At 38.1% G+C, this 14,823-nt stretch overlaps 1 protein-coding gene and 1 long non-coding RNA gene across 2 annotated transcripts in view; one reads left to right on the top strand and one right to left on the bottom strand.

The window, feature by feature from the left end:
- Positions 1-468: 468 nt before the first annotated feature.
- On the top strand, positions 469-10,388 carry LOC113903649. Its single transcript, XR_003514229.1, has 2 exons — positions 469-557; positions 9,865-10,388. It is a non-coding gene; the product is annotated as an uncharacterized LOC113903649 (long non-coding RNA).
- The window catches only part of LOC113903636 (ankyrin repeat domain-containing protein 26-like), a 67,032-nt gene continuing 55,162 nt past the window's right edge, over positions 2,954-14,823 (bottom strand). The window contains exons 29-34 of the mRNA XM_027560107.1: positions 13,598-13,727; positions 8,962-9,252; positions 8,155-8,372; positions 6,695-6,923; positions 4,296-4,341; positions 2,954-3,174 (exon numbers count right to left, since the gene is read on the bottom strand). Of these exons, the coding sequence (XP_027415908.1) occupies positions 3,038-3,174; positions 4,296-4,341; positions 6,695-6,923; positions 8,155-8,372; positions 8,962-9,252; positions 13,598-13,727 (1,051 nt within the window). The 3' untranslated portion in view covers positions 2,954-3,037. The remainder of the gene's footprint in view (positions 3,175-4,295; positions 4,342-6,694; positions 6,924-8,154; positions 8,373-8,961; positions 9,253-13,597; positions 13,728-14,823) is intronic.

The following is a 14,823-nucleotide window of genomic DNA, read 5'->3' as shown; positions in this document are numbered from 1 at the left end:
GGAGGAAGAAAGGAAAAACAGATGCTATTCATGTTTCATTTCATTTCTGTGATTACCAACATTCAGTTAAATGACTTCAAAACTATCAGTAAAGCTCTATAAGGGGAATTATAAGTGGGTCCAAAACCAGCTAAGGCTTTTTGCTGCCTATGAAGTCTGCGGGGGTGCTGGATCCCAGGAAGGTATCCAGGAGCCTTGGAGGGGAAACTCACAGGCGGGATCTCTGCCAGGCCCTTCCACCACGCTTACCTGTTTGTCTTGTCCCTGTCATTCAGGCCATTTTTTCCAAACAACAGAACATGCTGCACTTTGGCTACATTGCCCACAATGGCAGCTTTGTGGCTCTTTCTGAGGTCTTTGTCTCGGATGCGGTACCCGGGCTGGAAGTTGATTCCATGACTGCTGTCTCTCACCGGGTTGATGGAGGAGCCTAAGGGCGACTTGCCGTTCTTACTCCTGACGCCAAAAATCTTCATTGCAGAGCCTACGGACTCCAAACACACCTCACCACTCCGTCGGCTCTTCACAGTCCCCTAAACCCAACACGAGCACTACAGGTAAGCCAGAGCTGTCCCGCCACAACCTCCCAGTTGGGAAGCTCAACGGTTTGGAATCTTTCATCCCAGAATGATGGTTGCTAAGAGACACCTCTAAACACATTGCCCGTGCGCACAGAGGCCTGTTGTGCCCGACTGCCCAGTGCTCATATGCAAGAACTGTAAGTTCATTTCCTGAAAGAAACAAACAATATCAACAAACCCTTACCTAAACTAAGAAGGAAAGAGAGGAAACTGAAATAAATACAGAAATGAAAGTGACATTATAACTGTGTAACTGTCAAAATAACTATAGTATCCAAAGCAATCTACAGATTCAGTGCAATTTCTATCAAATTACCAATGGCATTTTTCACACAATTAGAACAAAAAATTTTACAGTGTGTATGGGAACAAAAGACCCCAAATAGACAAAGCAATCTTGAGAAAGTCAAGCAAGAGCCGACAGAATCAGGTACCCTGACTGCAGACTACTCTGCAAGCTTCAGTAATCAAAACACAGTACTAGCACAAAAACAGAAATACATTTAATGATCAGTGGAACAAAACAGAAAGTCCAGAGAGAAACCTATGTACCTGGGGTCAATTAATCTAGGATAAAGGAGGCAAGACTATACAAAGGAGAAAAGACAGCTCCTTCAATAAGTGGTGCTGAGAAAACTCAACAGCTACATGTATAAGAAGGAAATTAGAACACTCCCTAACATCATACACAAAAATAAAATGGACTAAACACTAAATATAAGACAAGTCCTGTAAAACTCAGCAGAATATAGGCAGAACACACTCTGACATAAATTACAGCAGGATCTTTTTTCATCTACCTCTTAGAGTAATGAAAATAAAAACAGAAATAAGCAAGCGGGATATAATTAAACTTAAAAGCTTTTGCACAGTGCAGGAAATCGTAAATGAGACAGACGACAACCCACAGAATGGGACACAATATTTGCAAATGATGCAACTGACAAGGGATTAATCTCCAACATATTCAAACAGCTCAAAGAGCTCAATATCAAAAAACAAACAACCTGATCAAAAAACGAGTATAAGATCTAAATACACATTTCTGTAAGGAACACCTACAGATGACCAAAAAGCACACGAGGGATGCTCAGAAGGGATGCTCCACATCACTAATTATTATAGAAATGCAGAAATACTATAATAAGGTATCATTTCACACCAATCAGAATAGCCACCACCAAAAAATACACAAACAATAAATGCTGGAGAGTGTGGAGAAAAGGGAACCCTTCTACACTGCTTATGGAATCCAACTAGGTACACCCACTGTGGAAAACTCTATAAAGGTTGCTATGGAAACTAAATACAGAGTTGCCATATGATTCAGCAGTCTTAGTCCTGGGCATATATCTGGAGAAAACCATGATTCAAAAAGGTACATGCACCCCAATGTTCACTGCAGAAATATTTACAGTAGCCAAGACATTGAAGCAACCCAAGTGTCCATCAACAGAAGAATGGATAAAGAAGATGCGGTATACACACACACACACACACAACGAAAATGGAATATTACTCAGCCATAAAAAGAAATAATAATGCCATTTGCAGCAACACAGATGGATCTCGGAATTACAATACTAAGTAACTCAGAGAAAAACAAGTATCACATCACTCACATGTGGAATTTAATAAAAATAAGCTTATTTACACAAACCAACTCAAAAGATCTCAAAATCAAATTATGGTTATGAAAGGGGAAACATGAGGGGAAGGATACATTAGGAGATTGGGATTAACATATATACACTATTTCCTAGTAGTCATGTGCGGATATGAGAGTTGTACAATAAAGAAGGCTGACTGCCAAAGAATTCATGCTTTTGAACTGTGGTGTTGGGAGTAGACTCTCGAGAGTCCTCACACTGCAAGGAGACTAAACCAGTCAATCCTAAAGGAAAGCAATCCTGAATACTCACTGGAAGGACTGATGTTGAGGCTGAAGCTCCAATACTTCAGCCACTTGATGTGAAGAGCTGACTCATCGGAAAAGACCCTTATGCTGGGAAAGATGGAAGGCAGAAAGAGAAAGGGGACAACAGAGGACGAGAGGGTTGGATAGCATCACCAACTCAATGGGCATGAATTTGAGCTAACCCCACAAGATAGTGGAGGACAGAGGAGACTGGTGGGCTGCAGTCCATTGGTCACAGAGTCAGACACGACTGAGTGACTAACACTTTCACTTTGAATATGGAAAACTCAACAGTGCTGGTTTTTAAATCGCTTAAGTTAGCTGCAGAGAAAATACTTAGTACCAAAAGTACTTGGATACTACTGTTTAAAAGTAGTACTAATACTACTTAAAAGTAGTATTTTTAAAATACCATATAAATTTTCATCATACACACAAAAAGATTTCCCTTTAATAAAGATTTTCTCATCATGTTTAATGAGAAACAACTAAAATGTCATGAAAACAGTCCAGAAGGGAAATTTTTACTATTTATCTTTCAGATCATATATTTTTTCTTCAAAATCTGTACATATTCTTGTGATGTTTTCAAAAGCAGGTCCTCAGACAGATTTGACCCATCTGTAGCTCCTAGAGGAGACAATCCATAGGACTCAGATTCAAATTCAGCAGCAGCTGGAAAGAAAAAGGATTACATTCTTTCTCTAAAATATTTAACTCAGTAAAGAAAAACAAAAAAACAAAAATCTGAGATATTTCTAAGTGCTCTGAAAAATGAAACATATCTATAAATGACAGAAAACAAAATACAAGATTACAATTTATATATAATCAGCCCACGCTCCCACATGTGGCTGAGTATCAGAGCTTCTGGCTTTCTCATTCTTCATTCATTTACTCAATAACTATCTGCTAAGGTGCTGTGACAAACACTGGAATTACAAGAGGAAGGTGACCCAGTCACCCTGAGAAATGATAATGCCATAAACTGTAAAAATAGATGAACAGACAATTTCCATACGGAGTCATAAATACTAAGGTATACAAGATGGCACAAGGAACACTCAGAAGGGACAGCCGGCTTTGTGTCAATGCTGCCAGCTTTTTGGTGGAGGTGCTGTGGAAGTAGCTACCTGAAGGACAGGAAGAAGTACAAGAGACAGAGGGGAGAAGCACATACAAAGACCAGAGGTGAGCAAGCGAATCTGTGGGATCCTACACAGTCTGGCTGGTTAGATGCACAGCTAAGGGCCAGAGTAAGGTGGTAAAGAGATAAGGCCAACTACTTTGGAAGGACCCAAATTGATGCAGGTGTTTGGAGCTTTTCCTGGGGGCAAGAGATAAACTAGTGACAAAGTCAATGACACAGAAATTACTAAGTCGCCCACCAAGTGACAGCTACGCAAACATGACTGCTTGAGTCTGGGTGTTCTACCTTAACCACTACCAGACACTTGAGACGTTGATGAACTCCATGCTTTCTGAGAATGGTGTCAGGGTGCAGATGGACAGTTTCACAGTGATGGCAGCAGTAGAGAAAGGATACAGCCAGAAATAAATAGAAATACATAGACCTTTTGAGATTTTTTTAAAACTATGGAACATGATGAATAAATGAGGAAGAATACTTTTCACTGTGACTGCTCATGCTTTCACATTTTTCATTAGCTATGTATAAGAAAAAACATTTAACATAGCATCTGTTATCCAAACAGTGGAAGGAGATGCCATTTATTGTTTACAGTGTATTTCAGAAATCAGTATCTAAATTTAATTCATACATTTCGGCAACATACCTTCTCTTAGTTCTCTAGTTATACTCCTGTCCAACTCCTGCCGCATCTGAAATAAGTCAAATATTATTTATCTTTAAGTTAAGCAAGAGATATTATCATAGGAATGTTATACAGCTTACTAAATTTAAATAATACTTTGAGAGCCTAGACCTAACTTGAAGATTACTTAAGTAGAAAAATAATCACATAAAAGAAAATGCATTCCTACTTATTCCGCTTATAAATAACAGAGAACATATATATGGAATGTTATTTAATCTGATAAAAAGTACAATAAATATCAGTATATCAAGTACACATAATTTCAAAGAATTAGAGAATGACCCATGATCCTAGGAATGACCCACAAGATTACTATCTTCTCCCCCTAACAGCTCCTGCCCTAAATACATACTTCTGAGACCTTTATTTTGATTTCTAGGTGAGGATCCTGTTCAAATGGAGGAAGTAGTTTGAGTTGAATGTTATTAAGGAGAACACATCTGCAATTTTCTTTAAACTTTTCCATTTAACAAAAACACAGAAAGGTGAGAAAATTATACATAAGAAAACAATGTACCAGCAAGGTTTTATTCTAAAGGTGTTTAGTGAGAAGGATTAACACATAACTGTTAGCTTCCGAACTATGTCCCATAGAAGGGGAAGGTCCCACAGGGGTCACTGCAGGGTTGAGGAACTGAGAAGTCACAAGTGCAGGACCTCTGGCCACTCCTTTGGCTAAAAGGCTTTATACTTGTCTCCATTTTATATAATATGGTTCCACATAAAAGTTGTTTTTTTTTTTAAAGGTTATTTTCTTTGGGTGAAAAAAAAAAAAACTTAAGGTATGAGAGTCATGCTTTAGGCAAAGTTCATAATTCTACAAAAGAAGTAACAAAGCCAATGACTTTCTTACTGAGTCCATAGTCCTATGCCAGCTACTTCCTTAAATTAAGAAAAAACACATAGATTTTTAACTATAACAGAGAAAATGAATATGTAAAACCTTACATAGTTCAATAATGCTTGTGGCATGACATGACATAGTAGCTTTCTAACTAAATCATGTTTTAAAGGCAAGAACAAGACTAAATTATTGTCAAACTCCTATATGTAGCAGTCAGTTGATATAGTTAATTTATAAAGGATAATTTTTTAAAAAACACTCAACAGGGAACTTGAAGGAGAAAAGTCTCAAGGTGAGGACTTATACTCCTACCCTCCTTATGAGAAGGAACTTCTCCGATAGTGTGCCCACAGCACCGTGAACTTGGGTGTACAGTAGGCAGCCTGCCCCTGGAACAGGGGTCAAGCATTTGCTTCCTCCTCTTAGGCCTGCGTGGGGAAGTGTCTGACTTGGGATGAAGTGTTCGGAGGCCCACTGTAACCACACAGCTAAAGCACGTCCTCCAGTTTCACAGCTCTCAAGTACTAAGACCCAACGTAGATGCAGTGCTGTCAAAGAAACCTTACTTGGTCTCCTACGATGGCAAGAAGCCAAATGAGAAAACAGGTTGAGACTGCATTTAACAAGGGCTACTTCTCTGTGCACCACAAACATCAGGAAAACACCATCAAAACCATAAACCTGTGTGCACTGACTGAAATGGATATTTTAATCACAATGATTAAACAGTAAAAACTGGTTGCAATTTAAAGACTCCCCATCATTGCTATCTTAGATACCATTCATCCAGGTGATGTCAAGATAGAGATAAAGTGAGCTTCATTTATAATGTTTAAATGTTTGCATTAACTACAAATCTAGAAATATTCTACAAATACTCAGCAAGATTTTTTTTTAATTTTAAATAAAAATGCTATAGGTAAAATAGCAATTAAAGAAAATGACAAAAATGTCATTTTTGTAAGAAATGACAAAATGTAAGAAAATGACAAAAAATGTTAAGCAAATACTAGAAATTAATGTTTTGGTTTAGTATTTTAAGTTTACTTAATTCATAAAAAGGATTTATCTAGGATTCCTTTAAACAAAAAGCATCCATATGTGGTTAGTGTTTAGATGCCAGTGATTCACTTATGCTTAGAGGCAGAAAAACTTCATTGGATACAGCAGAGTGTGGAAATGATTATGAACCATTGCCAACTGAAGTCAATTAGAAAGGAAGTGAAACATCTGAAAGAATACTTTTGGATACTAGGTAATAAGATTTCATTTCTTAAGTAGAATTTAAACACAGCTTTTCAAGAAATTTAATAATTTAGTAAGTATCTCTTAAAATGAACTCTGGGACAAAAAAATCATAAAATTTCTGTCTCCTTTATTAGCACAGCTAATTATGACTTTTACTTTGTGTGCATTAAGTCAAATAAACAACTCAGAAGTTCACCAAATTAAAAACAAGGATCATTCATATCAGAAATCTGAAACCCAGTGGAAAAAAGATAATAGAACTAACCTTGGTCAAGTAAGTCTCCATGCTGTTATTCGAAGGGCGTGGAATTGAGGTAGAAAAACCTACGTTTGCTCTTGGAGTAAGATTTCCATTGAGCACTACAGGATTATTGAAATTTCCAACACAAGGGGGCTCCAGGACTGGCCTCGTGCTAAGAGTGCTGAGTAAAGATCTGTTCTGCTCTTTCTCCACCTCAAGTTTGGTGCTGATCACCGCCAGCCTCTCATGAGTCCTGGGGAAGATGGAAAACACCAATTTCATTCATGTTTCCCAAAATGATTTGCATTTTTAAAGTTTCCATATAGTATATGGAATTCCCAATAAACTGTTTGAGCACTGAAAACACAGAGCAGACCTCCTGTAAACAATAACAGTTGTAATCTTGCTCTAAAGAAGTACACATGTGTCTGGGGCTCCTCAAGTAACAAGTCACAGTTGGGAGAGGAGAGAAAGGGCACCAGAGAGAAAGGGAGGTGGTCTCACAGTGACACCTGCTGCCTCTGAGACACACCTGCCTCCAGGAAACAGTTCAGGGATGAAGAAACACCCCGTCCCACAAAGCCACGTTCAAGTGCTTCCTTTCACCACCCTTGTATACACGTTTCACTCATGACCTTGGAGAAATTAAGCTTTTGGCTTTGAGGAATCATCTAGAGTCACAATCTAGAGGGGAGGACAAGAAAGTCAGCGGGTGATTGAAAAGAGCTAAAACAGCCCCAGGAACAATTACAAGTATCCCCTGCTTTTCCAAAGTTCACTTTATGTCACTTCACTTCTAGGAAAGGCCTACGTTGGCATCTGTTTTTGATAATCAAAAAAAAAATTTTTTTTGAAGAGACTTTTTGATTTCATATAAAAAGGTTCACTGTATGTTTTACAGTGAGAGGCATCATGCTCCCCAAGCAGGCAGACTGGCCCAACTGAGCTCCTTCCCTGGAAGCCACATCCCACGTCTCAGTGTCAAGTCACCACAACCCTGAACCCTATCTGGGAGCACCTGTGCTTCACTTGTGCATATTCATTTTAGGCTTCAACTAGCAGAACGTGCCCTCGGGTGCCTGCTTCTTTGCTTTATGCTGCTTTGGCTTATGCAAGGCTTCCTAGGAGTGCTCTGCTTTCAGACAGTGGGGAAACCTGGACTAGGCACTGGAGGTGCCATCTGCCCTTTGCATCCTCCACACCCCCACTCAGGTCACCATACTATTTCTAGCCACTCTGTGAATTATCCTGCCTTTCACCCCTGTTTTAATTGCCCCCAATTTGACAAGCATGCCTTTTATGCAGTGTAGAAAAACTTAAAAGGACACAGTATTAATAGTTTGTCTCAGGGCGCCCTCTAGCAGTGACCATCTAGTTAGCTTTCACTTCCTACTCATCTCATGAACTGCGCTCTATACAAATTAGGCTTTAGAGACAAATTAACGAGCTAAATTTTCTTTCTGTGATTCTGTGTTTTGACTTACTTGTCTAGTTTACCTTCCAACGACTTTCTAACTTCTAGTTCTACTAGGTAGAGTTGCTTATATTTTTCCAACTCTGCTTTATGAGAATCTTCTTGCAAAGTTTTCACCTTGGAGAGTTCAGATTCCAAGTCTTTAATTCTGAGTTCCATCTGACTTCTTATGGAAGCATTATTCTTCTCTTGTAACTGCTCTAAGTTCTCCTGAGATGCTGCTTGTATCTAAGGCAAATTTTAAAAGATAGTATTTAAAAAATAATCATTAACCTGGAAAATGATATTTGCTCCCTTTAGTTTTGAGTCAGTGATTCAGAAAGCAATTTTAAAGGTTAAAAAAAAAAAAGAGCAGAAGTTTAAAACAATTATCGTCAATGTGAGGTGAATTACATGTGAATTATAAAATTCAAGTAGAATTATTGTTATAGTGGTGCTTATGTAATCTGATAATTCAAAGAACAAGAGGATCAACTTAAAATTTTAAAAATTGAACAAGACAACTTAAAAATAACTCAAGAGGATGGTACCAGTTCTAAACCACAATATTTTCTTTTCCTTCTAGTAGTCTTGTTTTATACCAATTGGTCTTATAAATGAAAGGATTCTCTAGTGAGAATCATTCTCATAGGTCAATTTGGTGATAACTGTGATGGAAACGGAAATATTTAAAGGGAGAAGGAAGTGCCCCCTTCCTTCCAGAAAACTACCAAACCAACTGCTCTTAGGGAAGTAGAGGAAACACAGAAGCTGTATAGATCCAAAATGTAATTTACAATGAGGTGCATTCAAGCACATAACAGACGAACAAATTAACCTGCAAAAATAGGTTGACTTCCTTTAATTTCTCTACGAGATCCTGTCTCGCCCTTTCTTCAATCTCCCGTTTATACTGCTCTACTTGACTGTGTTCGATCATATTCATTTCTATATGACTTCTGAGGTACACTACTTCTTGCTCCAACTTCTTTTTCTTCTCCTCTAGTTTTTCACACTTCTTTTGCATTCCTTTCATAGATAATAACTCCTCTCGAAGAACTTGATTTTTTGCATCCAGGTGCAGACATTTTGAAGATGCAGCTTCCAGCTCTGCTGTAAGATCCTCAATCTGCAAGAATAAAACAATACTGTTTGGTAATGAGGCAAGTGGACTGAGCACAGCTTAACTCAAACCCAGGACCAAATAGATACGATGGTATCTGTATTGTAGAACGTAGGCCCAGGGATTACTCAGAGAATCAAGAAAGAAGTTCAAACCACCAAGAGTCACAAAATATATTCTTCACTGTCCTCATCTTTGTCACACTACATGTGCACTTGATTTTACACTCTTTTCTATTTTTTCTCCATAAAATGACTACAAGTCACCTCTTAGTAGAATGTCTCTTACTCCCTCCCCTCTTCTTAATGCCCCATGTTTTAAAGAAGTTTGAGGGATACTGTATTGAGTTATCTAGGGCTGAGTTAATAAACGCTTCCCAAAAGAAGATTGTGAAAATAAGACTTTAATTAATAAATCTTGTAAATATGGATTCTAATCCCATAAGTCTTTTTCTGAACTATGAATAGTTTTTGCTAATTTGAACTGCATTCCAAAGAAAAATAATTCAAAAGGTTAAAGAAATCCCATCTCCTAATCACTTAGTGAGATGATCCATACATTTTTCTGAACAACAAAAAAAATGCCTCAATTTTTGTAACCATTTGTTACTTTTCACAGAACAGAACATACCAAACAAAACAACAACAAAATCTGCGGGAATTTCAGTGACACCGAGTTGGAAAGAACTTTCCTTTAGACAGAATGATTACTCAGTAAGTCGAAGTGAGTGGAGGTGGTGGCATTGAAACTGTCTACAAATTCTTTGACACTTTTCTCTGAAATTCCCTCCCCTTAAATATGTGCTGGCCTCAGTAACTGATTTTTACTGGACAGAGTCTGGGGAAACTGACTTTTGCTCTATGGGAAAGCCCACCCTTACCATTAGTCACTACGCTGCGAAGAAGCCCAGACCACATACTGAGCACCTTGTCAGTGTCCCCACTGACCACCCCCAACTAATGCCCCATCCAAAAGCCAGCTCCAACTGCCAGACATGTGCATGAACTAATCTTCAGATGACTCTGGTCCCCACCTTCACGACATCCCAGCTGATGCTGACTGGAAAAGAAACATGCTGGCCTCACTCATTGAGCCTTGCCCCAACACAAATTTGTGAACAAAGTAAATGCTGTTTTGAGCCACTAGGCTTTGATGTGCTTTATTATACAATTTGCTGGCAATAAATACCTGGCACAGATACTGATATCAAAAATGCCATTAAAAAAGAACTAAAAGATGTGAGAATGCCTTTCAACCTGGAGGTAGGTGAGATCTGAATGGATGCAGAGAAAGAAATGAAAACCCAAAGGGCTTCATGACATTGTAAACTGAATCTTGATGGCCCTTAAAGAGTCTGCTGGTGACAGCTTCTAGGCAAGAGAAGAAAACGACACTGAAACACAGGGGAAAGGAGACTCTTGCTATGAACCAGCTGAAAGTAACATCAATGACAGGGATAAGCTATCAAAAAAAAAAAAAAAAAGCGGGGGGGGAACTATTAAATATAAAGGAACCAGGCTCAATTATATTTGGGTTCAATATCTGTTATCTCCTTTACAGCATCTGCACATGTCCAGTGGTCACATGATGCTAAAAGAAAGAAACAGCTTCTGGGCTAAGATCAAATCTAGGGTGCTGCCAGGAAAACACGGACTAAAGGTGAAGCCTGTAGACTGTAAAACCCTTCATTAGGACCATGGGAAGACTTAAGGTGGTGCCTCAAATTCCTTTAAAGATCTTAAGGGCACAAGAATTTTAAAGGCATCATCCTACAAAGCTTCACAAGAAGCCCAAGGTGCAGAGCTTCTCTCAAAAAAGATTTGTGAGGGTAGCCTCTCCAATGACGTGAACCCCAATCCAATTCACAGGACACTGAAAGCTTTAAAGAGAACCTTGGCAGCAAAAAAAAACAGTGCTCGGCCTAAGAGAGACCAAGACATACAAATGAGAATAGGCCTTTGGGATTTTCTTAGAAGTTCAATAAAGAGGAAGCTGGCTTAAGAAACATGACTCAGCAACAGACAGAGGTCATTTCTTATGAAAAGGACAGCACACAGAGCTCAGAGGGTAGAGCAAAAGAGAAGCACTCCCATGGGCAGGACCAAGTCCTCATCACAGAGCTGGCAGCACCAAACTGGACCTCAGAGCTGCTATGGACTACAGTGCCTCCCGTTTCCCATTTCTGAACAGGAGAGGCTAGTCATTCAGCAGAATAGTGGGGGTGTGGGTGGAAGATAACTTGTCCCTTTAGTTTTCAAGTCTTAGTACTGAGAGGGTTGTGCTCACAGGGTCACACTCTAGAAATCACATCCAGAAACCTCATCCCCATGTGCCATCTGTACCTGATGAAGATGGTAAGACCTCTACTTGAGCCTGGGCCTGACACTGTTAACAACTGAGACTTGTGAGGGAATGGGTGGGGAAAAGGGTATTTTTCATTGGAAGGAATATAAAAAATTGTGGCCAGTGATTAACTGTGCTAGTTTTTAAATGTACCCATTAGTTTTTAAAAATTTATTCTGTAAAAAAGGTAAAATATAGGCCAAGTATAAGTGACTTGCTCCTATTGAACAGAAGATGATGAAAGTGATGCTGTGTGAACTGCAAAGCGAGGTTAGACAAGGCAGCAGAGCCTCTGCCTGGCTCTCAACCTGGGAACCAGGCTCCATGTTGCGAGTAAGCCCAGGCTGCAAAGAGAGCCCAGGTGTTCAGGGTACGTGTTTCACTTGTCTGCCTTCACCAAAGTCCAGCCAACCACAGATACCAACTATCAGACATGGGAATGAACACACCTTCACCCGATTCCAGCCCCCAGCCCTCAAGCTGCCCCACCTGAAGCCGAGGGGACGAGAAGCCAGCTGTCCTGGCAACCTTTTCCTAAGTAGATTTTGAACAAAACTAATGTTTTTTATTGAAGCCACTAAACTTAAAGCTGATTAGGAAAAAACAGAAAAATGGATTTTTGAAAAAGAGAAAGAAACATAACTTAAATGCAGGTAGGAACTGGTCTCCTATAAACTGGAATATAATAAAGGGTGAGATTTTTAATGACAATGTTGATGAGAAGAAGCATATAACTAGAAGAAAGGCTTAAGGACTATTCAGGAAGAAGTTTTTTCAGGGTTCCCTTCAATTACAATTTCTTACAAATAGGCAGGTGTGACTCCTTAGAATTTCTGCTCAACTTTGAAAGCAATGAAGACTAGTAAGCAATGAGACATATGATTTGAACTATAAGAAATAACTAGAAATAGTTTAATTACCAAAATCAGACTTTTGACCTCATCTCAATTTACTGAAATTCTAAAAGAGATGGGTAGCTCTGAGTAGTTACTAATCTAGAACTCAATCTTCATTGTCCTCTCCTCAGAGAGAGAAATCAAACACCACGAGATGCCACTTCATACTTGCTAGGATGGCTATACTCACAGAGACAGGTAATCACTGGTGTTGACAGGAATGTATAGAAATGGGAACGTTTTACATACTTTGGATAAAAATATAAAATGATGCAGCCATGCTGGAAGACAGTATGGCAGGTCCTCAAAAGGTTAAACAGAGTTGCTGTGTAATACAGCAATTCTATTCATAACTGTATTCCCAAAAGAAATGAAAAAATATGTTCACACCAAAACTTAGACATAAATGTTCACAGTAACATTACTGACATTAGCCAAAAAGTAGAAACCACCCCAAAGGTCCATCAGATGATGAATGGATAAATAAAATGTGGTACATCCATACAATAGAATATTATTGAGCAATAAAAAGAAAATACTGATACATGTTAGATGTACCTTGAAAATATGCTAAATGAAAGAAGGTAGTCACAAAGGATCCCATATTGTGTGATTCCACTGACACAGAATGTCCAGAAAAGGGACATCTACACAGTCAGGGAGTGGAGTCATGGTTCCCTCAGGCTGGGAAGATCAGGAAGAGAAATCTGGCACAGGGTGATTTCTTTGGAGGGTGATGAAAATGTTCTAACGTGGTAATGCCTGTATAACTCTTTAAATGCAATAAAGTTACTGAACTGTACAGTTTAAATGAATGAACTGCATGGTATGTTCATTAGATTTCAACAAATCTGTCACCAAAAACAACGGATGCTTTGGGTCACTAATGCTGTGCTGCTCAGCTTCAGATCACCAGCCAGGGTTCAAGACAGAGAGAGTCAAGAGTGTGCCCTTTTTATCTAAAAATGATATAGGGAAAAAGCTGTCTTTTTTACTGGTGTCCAACCTAAAAAATTAATAAACAAATCTGTGTTTCACTGGTCAAAGCATGGAATGATTTATATTTCCCCAAATTAAGTGATTTTGGGGTTCTAAAGCTGATTAAAAATTACCTTATGTTTTAGCTTATTAATTTGAATATCCATTTCAGTTTGACTGGTTTTTAAATCTCCATGGAAACTAAGCTCTCCATTTTCATATTCATTTAACTTCCTTCTTGTCATTTTTAAGAGTTTCTTAAATCTGTAGAAATGTATAGAATGAGTAAGTTCTTTAAGAGCAGATATTTAGTAATTAAACAGATATATGTTCTATCAGATAAAACAAATCTATAAATTATAATTCTTTCTCATTGTTCAAATTTAATATTCCTTGAAAGCATAATAACTAAATTCTAATCTTAGATAAATATTATGATAAGAAAAATCTTATCATATTTAAATATACTATGAGTGATATATGTAATATATGAGTTCTTATAAATAAGTTAATGTCAATTTTTAGCATGCTAGTGTGAAATATTAATTTATTATTAAATATTAGTTATAAACCAGAGATCAGTATTCAAGCTAAAGATGAAGAGATATGATATATGAATGATTTTTGAAAAGACACAAGACACATTTGTTCCTACTGACCATAGCCTCCACAAAAAGAAAAGAAAGTAGATAGAAAAAACCAACAAGATTCTCACTCAAAATTGGAAAAAAAAAAAAAAAGAAAAATCTTTGGAGCCTAAGTTAAGTGGGAAATAACCCAGGCTGAGAGTTTTAGAAGAAAGGAAATCAGAAGAGAGAGAGAGTGTACCAGTCTCTTCAAGACTGTTTTAAGAGATGTAGAAATCTTGCCCAGCACATTGTTAACAAAATGCAAAGCAATGTAGAGAAAATTAAAAGAGAAAAATATTAATGAGAATCAGAGAGGAAGCCTTTGTATAATCATCCCTTGGCATCCACAGAGGACTGGTTCAAAAATCCCCCAACATTCCGTGGATACAAAATCCATGGATGCTCAAGTCTCCCTAAGCACATCTTCCCTATACTTTCAGTCATCCCTAGATCACTTACATTATCTAATACAATGTAAACGTTTTGTAAATAGCTATAAATACAGTGTAAACACTATGGAAATAGTTGCCAGCTTGAGACCAATCCAAGTTTTTCTTTTTGGAACTTTCTCAAATTTTTTTCCCTGAATTCTTTTGATCTTGGGTTGGCTGAATCTGTAGATGATGAGGGTTAACCGTACTCAGCAAAAAAACAGAAACAGTTTTTTATCTTACTGATCAAAACATGGTCACTAATTTTACTATTCTTTAAGTTACACATAGATTTTTGTA

The sequence above is a fragment of the Bos indicus x Bos taurus genome, chromosome 13 (genome assembly GCF_003369695.1).
Source record: "Bos indicus x Bos taurus breed Angus x Brahman F1 hybrid chromosome 13, Bos_hybrid_MaternalHap_v2.0, whole genome shotgun sequence".
In the NCBI taxonomy this organism is placed as follows: domain Eukaryota; kingdom Metazoa; phylum Chordata; class Mammalia; order Artiodactyla; family Bovidae; genus Bos; species Bos indicus x Bos taurus.
The sequence above is the reverse complement of the archived record's forward strand: the minus strand, read 5'-3'. Positions and strand labels throughout refer to the sequence as shown.